Source organism: Grampus griseus (assembly GCF_964374135.1).
Source record: "Grampus griseus genome assembly, chromosome: 20".
NCBI lineage: Eukaryota > Metazoa > Chordata > Mammalia > Artiodactyla > Delphinidae > Grampus > Grampus griseus.
This window is the reverse complement of record NC_139014.1, coordinates 26,153,783-26,167,510: the sequence shown is the minus strand read 5'-3', so window position 1 is coordinate 26,167,510 and position 13,728 is coordinate 26,153,783. Positions and strand designations below refer to the sequence as shown.

The window sequence follows — 13,728 nt, the reverse complement described above, 5'->3', positions numbered from 1 at the left end:
AACTTGTGTTTGTAAATTTCTCTGCAGGGGCAATATCTACTTAAATGCTATTTAAAATAGTAGATATACTGTAGGTAGGAACAAAGCTGGCCTGAAATAAAAAGGAACATAATTTTTGTTTTTTCTTACTTGGAATGAGCTCATCTTGTCTCCATGAACTTTTCAGCACAGCTTACTACCTTGTGTAATCATTTGCAGATTTTCACCTTCTCGCATTTAAGATAATCATAAGGTGTTTTGAAGCTAGTATATTCTTCTTTTTGTTATAGATGATCCCTCTGATAAGCCACCTTGCCGAGGCTGCTCCTCCTACCTCATGGAGCCTTATATCAAGTGTGCTGAATGTGGGCCGCCTCCTTTTTTCCTGTGCTTGCAGGTAACTCTTTAAGGGGAGGCTTGCCTAGTTTTATGGATATAGTAAATTCAGAGATGACTATCAATTGCTCAGAAGGACCATACCTTATTAAGTCTATTTTTTCCAGTCAATATTGAATTACACATTTTACCAGTGAAAAATTGGGGAACAGAGCAGGATGGATGAGATAGACTGTTGAATATTCCACTTCCGTGTATCAACCTAATGCTGTTTTTACCAGTAAATTTCAAGTATTGGGACTACAAGAAATAGAATTGGAGGATTATTCCTTTTGATAGCACCTATGACACTGTTTTTTGTCTTACTGAAGAGTGATGTTTGGGCAGGTGACAAACCAGGGAACAAACTATTTCGTCGATGATAGTGGTAATAGCAATACTAATGATAAGTGCTGGGCTTCCCTCGTGGCGCAGTGGTTAAGAATCCGCCTGCCAATGCAGGGGACATGGGTTTGGGCCCTGGTTCTGGAAGATCCCACATGCTGCGGAGCAACTAAGCCCATGCGCCACAACTACTGGGCCTGCGCTCTAGAGCACGCTAGCCACAAATACTGAGCCCGCGTGCCACAACTGCTGAAGCCCATGCACCTAGAGCCCGTGCTCCGCAACAAGAGAAGCCACTGCAATGAGAAGCCCGCACACTTCAATGAAGAGTAGCCCCCGCTCACCGCAACTAGAGAAAGCCTGTGCGCAGCAACGAAGACCCAACGCAGCCAAAAATAAATAAAATTTTTAAAAATTGTTTAAAAAAAATACTAATGATAAGGGCTTACTCTGTGCCAGGCACTATCTTGAGTACTTTGCATGAATTAACCTTTAAATCAAAACTGCAACCCTAGGAAGTAACTATGATTAGTATCCCTATATTATAAAGGAAACTCAGGCAAAGAGAGGTTAAATAATTGGCTCAGGGTCACACAGCAAATACCATATTTTATCAGATCCAAGATGCTGTTGATTAAAAGAAACATCCCAATTTCAGAAATGTTAAAGTGTAAAAATGGCTGATGGAAGTTGTAATATACTTTTCATTATAAGATGCATCCACATTTCAGAGTTTTAAAATATGAAATAATACATGTCTTAGAATTGCTGAAATAAGCTAAGAGCCAGTATTCAAATTTAGGCAGTCTGCTTCCAGGGCTTATGCTTTTATAAAAGGAGGAGTTGTCCTAGGAAAAACTCTTTTTTTCAGATCATTGTTTTTCTCTATGTGGGCCATTGAAAGGCTGCGATCATGAACTTAACCTTCCTGTTGTGGCTGCAGACAAGACTAAATGAATTCTTAAAAACTCATCACAAGAGTAAAATACCCCCAAGCCATCTTCTGTCCTTTAAGAAAGCATTTCAAAACGTAGCTTTTTGGTAACTTAATTTTCTTTTCTTTTGCAGTGTTTCACTCGAGGATTTGAGTACAAGAAACATCAAAGTGATCATACTTACGAAATAATGGTAATGATGAAGTTGTAGGAATTTCCCTTCATTTTCAAGTATTATACTGGGAATTAGTCTTTTTATTTCTTCATCTGCAAGTATCTCACTTTTCTTTCGCCCACTTCTGGATTAGGTAATCGTTGCGCAATAAGCTTTTTAGGGTTTTATGGATCTTCTAAGGCATTTAAGTCCAAAAACTCATTTTATATACTCAGATTTTTGGTTTAAATTAGAAGGAATTTAAAGGAAGTGCTTTTTGAGATTTACTAATATAAGGATCAGAGGTTTGTGGTTTTCTAAGTTCATTGATAAACATGCAGTAAATGTGTTGTCGCTGTGTTTGGCTAATGGTATTTTTATGTGGTTTGTGTGGGCAGTGGTGATGTTTATCTCTGGCACTCAACCTCCCCAGCCTCGGGAAAATTAGTTACCCTCGGAGAGTTAAGTTGTAGAATGGATGTAGGGTGAATAACATAGTAATATACAGAATCACTTTGAAGAGGTAGACTGACTTACAGGCCAGAATAAGACTTGGCTGTAATTTGATTGTTTGCTGCCTCCTAAGAAGGAATGAGAGGCACATGTTGGCAGTGTCCTTCCAATATCTAGCCAGAGGAACGGGCACTTTAATAAGCCAAAGTGAATATGTGGTATGCTTGACAGGTTTATATACAGTACCTTTGTCAGTCATCAGAGCCTAACTCCTAGTTCACCAAGTAGTTTTCTTACATTTGGCCTCCCATGTTGTTTTTCTTACAGGAAGGAATGCTGGTTGGGCATCTACTTGACAGTAATTTCACATCATGGGTTAATCCATTGATACCTGTGTTAGTTTTCTCTTGCTGCCATAACAACGTAACCAAAAACGAAGGAGCTTAAACAACAACACAAATTTATCCTCTCACAATTCTGTTGGTCAGAAGACCATTAGACTCAGTGGTTTGCTCCAGATTCTGTAAGGCTGAAATGAAAACGTTGACCTGTCTGGGTTTTTATCTGGAGACCCTGCGGGAGAATCCACTTCCAGTCCACTTCATTCTCATTCAAGTTGTTGACAGAATTCACTGCTGGGAGGTTGTAGGACTGATGCTACTGTTTCCTTATTAGTTGTTGGCCAGGGCTTCCTCTTAGTCTCTAGAGGTTCCTGGCCCTCATTCTCAGTATTCAAAGCCAGCAGTGGCAGGGAGTCCTTGAGGGTTCCTGATGAAATGCTTGGCGTCTCTCTGACCTCTCCTGGTTCATCTCTCCTGTGCTCAATCTCTCTGACTCTTCTGCCTCTCTCTTCTACTTTTAAGGGCTGTGTGATTATATTGGGCCCACCAGCATAATCTCCTTATTTTACAGTCAGTTGATTAGTACCTTAATCCCATTAGCATAGTCCCTTCACAGTAATATCTAGTTAGTGTTTGATTGAATAATCAGGGGACAGGAATCTTGGGGGCACTGGGGGACATCTTTAGAATTCTGTATACCACAGCGCTGTAGCATATCTACTTCAGTCTCTTAAAAGTTTAGAAAGGGTAACTCAGCATCTCCAAGTCTGATTATTTATGAAGTCTTATTTAAGTGAATTTCTGGGCCTGTAATGCTGAGAGTCAGATCCTGGTCCATAATGAATTAGTCAAAGAAATGCTCCTTAGTAAGAGTTCTTGGCAGCCAGCTGTCTAGCCTTCCCCTGCCTCTTTCTAAACACCGTCAGTCTTCTAAGTAGTTTCTTCACTAATTATAAGATTTGGAATACATTTTTTTAATATTAGACTGTTTTTTAGAGAGTTACAGGTTCACAGCAAAATTAAGTGGAAAGTACAGAAATTTCTCTGCCCCCGCAAATGCATAACCTTGCCCATTATCAACATCCCCCACCAGAATTGTACATACATTATCATTGACGAACCTATGTTGACACCTCATTATCACCCAAAGTCCATAGTTTACATTAGGGTTCACTCTTGGTGATATACATTCTATGGGTTTTTAGAAATACATAATGATGTGTACCCACCATTATAGTATCATACAGAGTAGTTTCATGTTCCTAAAAATCTTCTGTGTTCTGCCTGTTCATCCGTGCCTCCCCCCAGCCTCTGGTAACTACTGATCTTTTTACAGTCTCCATGGTTTTGCCTTGTCCAAAATGTCATATAGTTGGAATCATACAGTGTGTAGCCTTTTCAGATTGGCTTCTTTCACCAAGTAATATGTATTTAAGTTTCCTCCATGTCTTTTCATGGCTTAATAGGTCATTTCTTTTTTAGCACTGAATAATATTCTGTTGTCTGGATGTATCACAGTTTATTTATTCATCCACCTACTGAAGGACATCTTGGTTGCTTCCAAGTTTTGACAATTAAGAATAAAGCAGCTATGAGTATCCATGTGCAGGTTTTTGTATGGACATAAGTTTTCAACTCCTTTGGGTAAATACCAAGGAACATGGCTGCTGGATCACATGGTAAGAGTATGTTTAGTTTTGTAAGAAACTGTCAAACTGCCCAAAGTGGCTGTACCATTTTGCATTCCCACCAGCAGTGAAAGAGAGTTCCTGTTGCTCCACATCCTCGTCAGCATTTGGTGTTGTCAGTGTTCTGGATTTTGGCCATTCTGATAGGTATATAACGCTATCTTGTTGTTTTAACTTGCATTTCTCTGACAACATATGATGTGGAACATCTTTTCATATGAATTTTTTTTTCCCTTTTGTTAATTGCAAAATGAATGAAGGGCTGGGGGAGAGTATGGTCAAAGTAGCTGTGGCTTTGAGTTCATTTCACCAGGGTTATCAGATCTTCAGAAAGTTGGCTTATTCTTCCTAAATTCACACAAGAATGCCTAGAACCAGAATACAAATTTATTCATTTGAATTGTGAAAATAATTCCTTAAAGGATAATTCAGTATAGTTTGGGTAGATTGAAGTTATCCACTGCCGGCAAGCTGACCATGAGCTCTCTTCAGCTGTTCTGGGCACCATCCCTTCTGCATAATGCTGACGGCATGAAGTTTCACTCCAAGTCCACCTAACTCTTCAGATTACTTCATCCTTTTCTCACATATTCTTTACCCATACAAACACATTTCAGAATTCTGTCTTTTATTTTGTAGAGCTTTTGGAGGTTACTAATACTCTCTTTTTTCTGCTAGTCTTTGTCTATTCCCAGATAAGGAAAAGAAGAATCTTTCCTTCCGTAGGAATGATGACCAAATTTTGCTTCTCTACACACGAAGCCACTAAAAACTTGATTTTTTTCTTTTTGCATATGAAGCCTCAGAAAACTTTAAATGGTTTTCAGTACTTTTGCCATCTCACAGTGCTGTATTTTTGGAAGTTGCTCATGCTGTAGTGGGTGGTGCATTAATCAAGATTTCTGAGTTCTTTGCCTATTTTTGTCTTATAATTCTTAGAACCTTAAACAAGTCAAGGCACCTCTTTCAGCCACACCCTTTATACCAGTGATTCTTAAACTTTAGTGCATAAGAATCACCTGGGAGATTCTTAAAATTATAGATTCCTAGGCCTCACTGTCAGAAATTCTGGTTCAGTAGGGCCAAGATTGGGTCCAGAAATTGAATAATATTGATTCAACTTTAAGAAAACCTGACATGCCCATTTATTTTTTGGTGTAGGAAGTCTTTCTGGTTTATCTCACAGTAAAGTTGGTGAGGACTAATTAATATTCTAAAATACTCTTTTAGAAATAACAGGCTTTTCAACTATGAGTTGTCATATTTACCTGTATTCATGGTACTTTCCAGATTGAGTGATTATTTTGAATTTAATACAGACATAGACTCTGAAATTTCTCTTTTGGATCTCGTATCTGAAATATCTCATGTGAGGCATATTCCTAGTACGTGCTCAGATAAAATGTATTGCTTATTAGTAATGTAATTTCACAGATCACAGATTTTTTTTGCCATTAACAAAAGATAGAACAATTTATAAACGCCCGTGTGATCTGAGGATTTCTTGTGTCACTTTTTTTTTTTAACTTATAGTAAATTTCAAGCATATACTAAAATACAGAAAATGGTGTTTCAGTTATCTGTTGCCTCTAATAGCTGCCTCAAAACTTCATGGTTTAGGGACTTCCTTGGTGGTGCAGTGGTTAAGAATCTGCCTGCCGATGCAGGGGACACAGGTTCGAGCCCTGGTCCAGGAAGATCCCACATGCCGTGGAGCAACTAAGCCCGTGCACCACAACTACCGAGCCCGTGCTCTAGAGCCCACGAGCCACAACTGCTGAGCCCACGTGCTGCAACTACTGAAGCCCGCGTATCTAGAGCCCATGCTCCGCAACAAAGAGAAGCCACCGTGATGAGAAGCCCGTGCACTGCAAGGAAGAGTAGCCCCCGCTTGCCACAACTAGAGAAAGCCCACGCACAGCAACCAACGAAGACCCAACACAGCCAAAGATTAATTAATTAACAAACAAACGAAAAAGCTTCATGGTTTAAAATAACAGCCATTTTATTATCTCTCACAGTTTTGTGGGTCAGGAATTCAGATTGGCACCATGAGAGTAGCTTTCATTGGTTCCACATGATGTGCTGGGAATGGAAATCCAAGGGGTTTTTTTCACTTTTAGCACCTCAGAATGGCTTGAGTTGGTTGAACTGGAATATCTTAACTGCCTGAGGCCTTTGGTTCCTCTCCAGGTAGCCTTAGGGCCTCTCCCTCTCCATGTGGCCTCTCCACGTGGTCTTTCCAGAAAGGAGGCTAGAATTCTTATGTGGTGGTTCAGGGCTACCAAAGACGAAAAAGTAGAAGCTGCCAGGCCTTCTTAAGCAAGTCACAGGTTCAACCCATATTAAATGGGAAGGGACCACGTGAAGGTGTGAATTCTAGAAGTTCATTAGGGGCCACCATTGTAATCAGCTACCACATATAGTGTAATAAATTCCCATATACCTGTCACTGGTTCTTAAAATTGCCAACTCATACCCTATCTTGTTTCATCTAAACCCGTACCCCTCCAGCTTATTTTGAAACAAATCCCCTAGATATCATATCATTTCATCTGTAAATGTCTCATTAGGTCACTCTAAAATTTTAAAGTAACTCAGTTCACATTTCTCCAGTCATCTCAAAAAAGCTTTTTTAAAAAAAACTCTGCTCTCTTCTCCACACCTGAAACAATCACTATTCTGATTTTTATCACCATAGATCAGTTTTGCATATTCTAGAACTGCATATAAATGGATTCATTCTGTCTGTACTCTTGTTTCTGGTTTCTTTTCATTCAGCATGTTTTTGAGATTTATTCAAGTTGTATATAATAATAGTTCATTCTTTTCTGTTACTGAGTAATATTTCATGGTATGAGTATAGCACAGTTTGTTTATCCATTCTCCTGTTGATAGAGACTGGGCTTTGCCTAGTTTGGGGCTATTAAGAGTAAAGCTGCTGTGAGGGACTTCCCTGGTGGTCCAGTGGTTGGGATTTTGCCGTCCAATACAGGGGGTCTCGTTGGAGAGCTAAGATCCAACATGCGTCAGGGCCAAAAAACCAAAACATAAAACAGAAGCCATATTGTAACAAATTCAATAAAGACTTTAAAAATGGCCCACATCAAAAAAAAAAAAGAAAAAAAGAAAGGGACTTCCTGGTGGTGCAGTGGTTAAGAATCCGCCTGCCAGTGCAGGGTACACGGGTTTGAGCCCTGGTCCGGGAAGATCCCACATGCCGTGGAGCAACTAAGCCTGTGCGCCACAACTGCTGAGCCCGTGCTCTAGAGCCCACGAGCCACAACTACTAAGCCGACATGCCACAGCTACTGAAGCCCGCGTGTCTAGAGCCTGTGCTCCGCAACAAGAGAAGCCACCGTGATGAGAAGCCCACGTACTGCAACAAAGAGTAGCCCCTGCTCGCCGCAACTAGAAAAGCACACGCAGCAATGAAGATCCAATGCAGCCAAAAAATAAATACATAAATAAATTATTATTATTATTATTATTTTTGGCGGTATGCAGGCCTCTCACTGTTGTGGTCTCTCCCGTTGTGGAGCAGGCCTAGCCACTCCACGGCATGTGGGATCTTCCCGGACTGGGGCACGAACCCGTGTCCCCTGCATTGGCGGGTGGACTCTCAACCACTGCGCCACCAGGGAAGCCCATAAATAAATTAATTTTTAAAAAATACTTTAAGAAAGAAAAAAAGAATAAAGCTGCTTTGAACATTTTTGTATAAGGCTTTCTATGGACGTATATTTTCGTTTTTCTTGGGTAAACACTTAGGAGTGGAATTGCTGGGTCGTAAAATAAATGATTATTTAACTTTTAAGAAACTGTCAAAAAGTTCCCTTAAATGGTTGTATCACTTTACACCTCAACTAGCAGCGTATGAGAGTTCTGATTGCTCCACATGCTTGCCAAGTTTTGTTATTGTCATTTTCTTCATCCTGGTATTCTAGTGGGCATGGTGAATGTGTAGTGGTGTCATCATTTTTCTTTTACCTTTTACAGTGCTATTTGGAATTCAGATATGGTCCATACATTCCAATTGATTGCCTCATATATTTATCCTGTGGGTTCTCCCTCTCCTTCCCCTCCTTCTCTCACTCTTTCTCTTGTCTCATATAGTTTGATTGTTTAAAAACCTGGGTTTATCTTATGGATGTTACTGCAGTCTAGATTTTGCTGATTAACGTGGTCCTCTGACTTCTGTGTTTCCTATAAATTAGTAGTTAATATATACTGGCTATATCAGATTCATTCATGATCATTGTTTAGATCTTTTCTTCTGGGATTGCAAAATACATAGTTATCTTTCAATTCTATCACTCCTTTTAATTTATGAGATTAAATAATTCTACAAAAAGAAAGTTTATTATCTATGTGGTCACCCTGAGGTAAAGTTTGTACAGAAGGGCAGGATAAATTATTTCCATTATTTACTAGTTTTCAAAGTATGAGTTGGTTCCCTGGCATCCTCTAGATATTTAGAATGTTTAATGTGTTGTAATCCTTTGCAGTTCTTATTAATTCAGAATGTTCCATTTTTGGTCAGTGGGAGCCTCTACAAGTTGACCTCTGAATCCTTTTGACAGGACTCTTTTCGTCTTTGAGAGTTTCTTTGATTTCCAGTGTAATGGAGTGTTCCAGTCTCATCTTGTACATTTCCTACCCAAACCTGGAATTGCCTTTTTCTTCAAGGAGCCCTGGTTCCTTTAGTGGGAAATTGTATTTAGAGACCACATACTGGGTACTAGAAGTGTTAATTGCTACTGGGTTTGTCATTTTTTCTAGACCTTTTCACTGAACAGTGATAGGAATTTTTTTTTTAATTTCTTGTACAATTTTTAAAGGTGACACGTCATTTACAGTTATTACAAAATATTGGCTGTGTTTCCTGTGTTGTACAATACATCCTTGTAGCCTCTCTTACACCCAGTAGTTTGTACCTCCCACTCCTCCACCCTTGTATTGTGCCCCCCTCTCCCCGACTGGTAATCACTAGTTCTCTATAAGGGAAATTATTGTTTTAAGACAAATACATCATGAGTTCATACTAAAACTTTCTTGTTTTTTAAATTTATTTATTAATTTATTTTTTATTTTTTTGGCTGCGTTGGGTCTTCGTTGCCGCGCGCGGGCTTTCTCTAGCTACAGTGAGTGGGGGCTGTTCTTTGTTGCAGTTCCCGGGCTTCTCATTGCGGTGGCTTCTCTTGTTGCGGAGCATGGGCTCTAGGCACGCGGGCTTCAGCAGTTGTGGCACGCGGGCTCAGTAGTTGTGGCTTGTGGGCTCTAGAGCGCAGGTTCAGTAGTTGTGACGCACGGGCTTAGCTGCTCCTCAGCATGTGGGATCTTCCCGGACCAGGGCTCGAACCCATGTCCCCTGCATCGGCAGGCGGATTCTTAACCACTGTGCCACCAGGGAAGTCCCCATACTAAAACTTTCAATTCAAATGACAAGACTACATGGTTTTACATAGCCTCATAGATCTTACATCTCTTTTTTTTCCCCAAGCTCCAAGTCCCACTGTGCAGTGACACCAATACAGTTACTTATTTGCTTTACCCCACAGCATATCAACATGTAATAATCTCAGAACAACTGTACCAACACTACTTGAAAACAGTTTAAGATTTTTTTGGCAGTTCCTTTTACTTTTAAGGTATATTCTACTAGAAATAAATAGTCAAGTTACTGTGTTTTAGTCACTTGGGATTGTTTCTTCCTGTGTGATTATGCCTTAAAATTAATTCACAGGTTTATGTCATTTTGCTTTTGATTCTTGTGATTTTAAAATTTAATAGTTAATGTACAGTGTTTATGTTTTCAAAGTCAAGTCTACAAACAAGGAATATTCAGAGAGGTCCAGCTTCTATCCTTGTCCTTTCCACCCTATTTCCTCCCTCCCTCCCCCATAGGTAACCTTGGTTTTAATGTATGGTTTATTCTTGCATTTTAAATGATCGAAATATGCATATTTGTATTCCTATCTTTCTTAGCTAAATGGGAACATACTATAATACTTATCTTTACCTTTTTGCTAAGTTTAAAAAACATATATTTCTGCCTGAGTTACAGTGACATTTATGGTTGATAATATTTATTGTAGACTCTTGTAGCTAATGGTGGAAGTAGAGGTGGGGGGGTGTGGACAGCTAATAAGAATGTACTGTAGGCACCTCTCAATACCATGAGAATAACAGCCATTTGACTATAATTAGGATTACATTTGGGGTTGCCGGGTTCCATTTCTGTGTCTGTTCTTAGGCCAAACTTTTTCTTCCTTAGACCTCAGATTTTCCTGTTCTTGACCCCAGCTGGACTGCTCAAGAAGAAATGGCCCTTTTAGAAGCTGTGATGGACTGTGGCTTTGGAAATTGGTAAGAGCTTGGGAATAAGGGTTCTCCTGTGCTAGTGGGCTCCAAAAAGAAGGTGCTGTTGAGGGTAAAAGGAGGAGCCTCAGGAAAAGGAGTTTGGGGGCCATATGTTGCTTTTCTATTGACCCATGACTTAGAGACAAGTCCTCTTCCCCTCTGCACATTATTTTCCAAGGCCTAAATGCCTCACACGGCTATGAGATGTTTAGTGGTCCATGACTCGATAGCTCTAAAGGGCTGCTTTGGACATATCCACACAAGGAAGGTTGGTTAGTCCTTTCTGAATAGTGGGGAAGTTTAGACTTATTAGTTATTGCTCCTTTCTGATTTCTGAATTTTTCTTGGCTGTAGATGCCCTCGTCATTTAAGTGAGTCAGACTTTAGACAACCATGGCTTACCTGAGATTCAAGTTTGACAGACTGCCTATCCTCATTGCCTGTTTTTAGCTTGTAGATACCTGCAAGAACTGAATAGCACTCATGGCTGTTGCCATGTGAGGTGACACTGCTTACTAATAATACCACCACTTTCATTTTTACCTTTTGGGAGTATTTTCACACCGATGATTTCATTTTGTGAACTAGATAGCAGAGGCTTTTTTTTTTTAATGATTTTATTTATTTAGTTAGTTATTTTGGCTGAGTTGGGTATTTCTTGTGTTGCGCAGGCTTCCTATGGCAGTGGCTTCTCTTGTTGAGGAGCACGGGTTCTAGGCACGCGGGCTTCAGTAGTTGTGGGTCGTGGGCTCTAGAGCACAGGCTCAGTAGTTGTGGCTCATGGGCTTAGTTGCTCCACAGCATGTGGGATCTTCCCGGACCAGGGATCGAACATGTGTCGCCTGCCTTGGCAGGCGGATTCTTAACTAATGCACCACCAGGGAAGTCCCAGCAGAGGCTTTTTTTTTTTCTTTTTTTTTTTTTTGCGGTATGCAGGCCTCTCACTGCTGTGGCCTCTCCTGTTGTGGAGCACAGGCTCCGATGCTCAGGCTCAGCGGCCGTGGCTCACGGGCCCAGCCGCTCCGTGTCATGTGGGACCTTCCCGGACCGGGGCACGAACCCGCGTCCCCTGCATCGGCAGGCGGACTCTCAACCACTGCGCCACCAGGGAAGCCCTGGAGGCATTTTTAAATATATTTTGTTCATGAAGAATCTGAAGCTTAGGGAGTTAAAATGACTTCTTACGACCACATAGTTTATTAGTGAAGGGCCCTTAACTAGCTCTTCCTTGTCCTGACTTCCTAGTGTAGATAATCTATCCTGATGTTAATAGAATAATACTGTGCTGCCTCCCTTACGTCCAGGGCCTTGAAGAAGGAGAGTTGAGTTCCGTTCACATTTTGCTCGTATCCATTCATTCAACATTTATTAAGTATCATAAAATACTGGTTACTATGGGAATACCAAAGAAGATAGGAAAAGTGATCATTCGCTTGCTAGTTACCTTTGGCCTGGTTTTTCACTTTTTGCCTACCATTCTAACTGTAAAATAGGCTAATCCTCTTTGTCCCCCTTCCCTCTCAGCAAAGACCACAAAAAGACCATTGTTTCTCTATCCGCTAAGATACTATTAAGTAAGTAAGACACTAAGCTTGGTGGTGAGGATGCTAGAGCCAAGAATTATGACATGTATCCTGACCTCAAGAAGCTTATAGTCTAGTAGGGGAATCAAAATATATGTACAGATGATGGAAGTACACAAAGCAGAGCATAGTAATGGCTTAGGAAAAGGACAAGTGAAGTACTGTGGAAGAGAGAAGTTGAGAGCAGACTTAGAGAGATTTCACCTCTACCTTTCCATCATCTGGGCCAGGAGTCAGAGGTCTTAAGTAAAAATTAAGTGGCTTTGTCACTTATGTGCTTTGTGTTCTTAAGCAAGTTTCTTAATCTCTTTGGGCCTCATTTTTTCATCTGTGAAATTGAGATAGTAAATACACTACATAGTTAATACTAGGATTTATTTAAATTATGTTGTGAATATTTCTAGCTGAGAGCTTGGTCTGTCGTGAGAGCTGTAGTAAAGAAATGTCTGTTCATGTGAAGTGTTTTGTAAACTATAAAACGTGAATATAAAACTACTCTTGGGGCTTCCCTGGTGGCGCAGTGGTTGAGAGTCCGCCTGCCGATGCAGGGGACACAGGTTCGTGCCCTGGTCCGGGAGGATCCCACGTGCCGTGGAGCGGCTGGGCCCGTGAGCCATGGCTGCTGAGCCTGCGCGTCCTGAGCCTGTACTCCGCAACGGGAGAGGCCACAACAGTGAGAGGCCCGCGTACCGCAAAAAAAAAAAACAAAAAAACTACTCTTATGTACATTTTAAATGTTCTGAAGTGGCTTATTATTATTTATAGCAATTTTTTCGGTAGAGCCTAGCTTACATATTTTCTAGTGGTCTTCCTTTCTTTTGGTAGAAAAGAAAGGGCTTTTTTTTTTTTTTGGCCATGCCGTAAGGCATGTGGGATCTCCATTTCCCGATCAGGGATCGAACCCGCACCCCCTGCATTGGAAGGGCAGAGTCTTAACCAGTGGACCGCCAGGGAAGTCCAGGAAAGGGCTTTTTAAATATTGTTTCCATATCTCGGAATAGCAGGATTTGGAACATCAGATTGCACCAGTACTATGTTTGTATTTGTCTCAATGTTCTGCTGATAGCTCCCTGATACCAGTTTGGAGGTGTCAAGTTCCAGACATTATATAGGTAGGACTTAAAATATGGAAAGAACAAACCATGCTTTGACCATTATGTATAAATGAAAGCACTACTTCCTTCTCTCTTTTTCCACACTCTAGGCAGGATGTAGCCAATCAAATGTGCACCAAGACCAAGGAGGAGTGTGAGAAGCACTACATGAAGCATTTCATCAATAACCCTCTATTTGCATCTACCCTGCTGAACCTGAAGCAAGCAGAGGAGGCAAAAACTGCTGACACAGCCATTCCATTTCACTGTAAGTACCTCCCTGTATCAGTAAGAGAGTTCAGTATTTAGCTTATTATAATTAATCATCTCAGTGTTAAGTCCAAGAAGCAATTTGTTATTTTTGTCCACTTGGTTGTGGTAATAATAGCAAACTTTTCGTTGTCTTTTTTTTAATTTT

General features: G+C 40.6%; 1 protein-coding gene across 3 annotated transcripts in view; it reads left to right on the top strand.

Annotated features, from left to right (window-relative positions):
- The window catches only part of TADA2A (transcriptional adaptor 2A), a 47,928-nt gene that overhangs the window by 10,550 nt on the left and 23,650 nt on the right, over positions 1 to 13,728 (top strand). For all 3 annotated transcript variants that reach the window (XM_082679193.1, XM_082679194.1, XM_082679192.1), the window contains exons 3-6: positions 270 to 376; positions 1,768 to 1,827; positions 10,548 to 10,639; positions 13,421 to 13,578. In XM_082679193.1, coding sequence (XP_082535319.1) covers positions 270 to 376; positions 1,768 to 1,827; positions 10,548 to 10,639; positions 13,421 to 13,578 — 417 coding nt within the window. The remainder of the gene's footprint in view (positions 1 to 269; positions 377 to 1,767; positions 1,828 to 10,547; positions 10,640 to 13,420; positions 13,579 to 13,728) is intronic.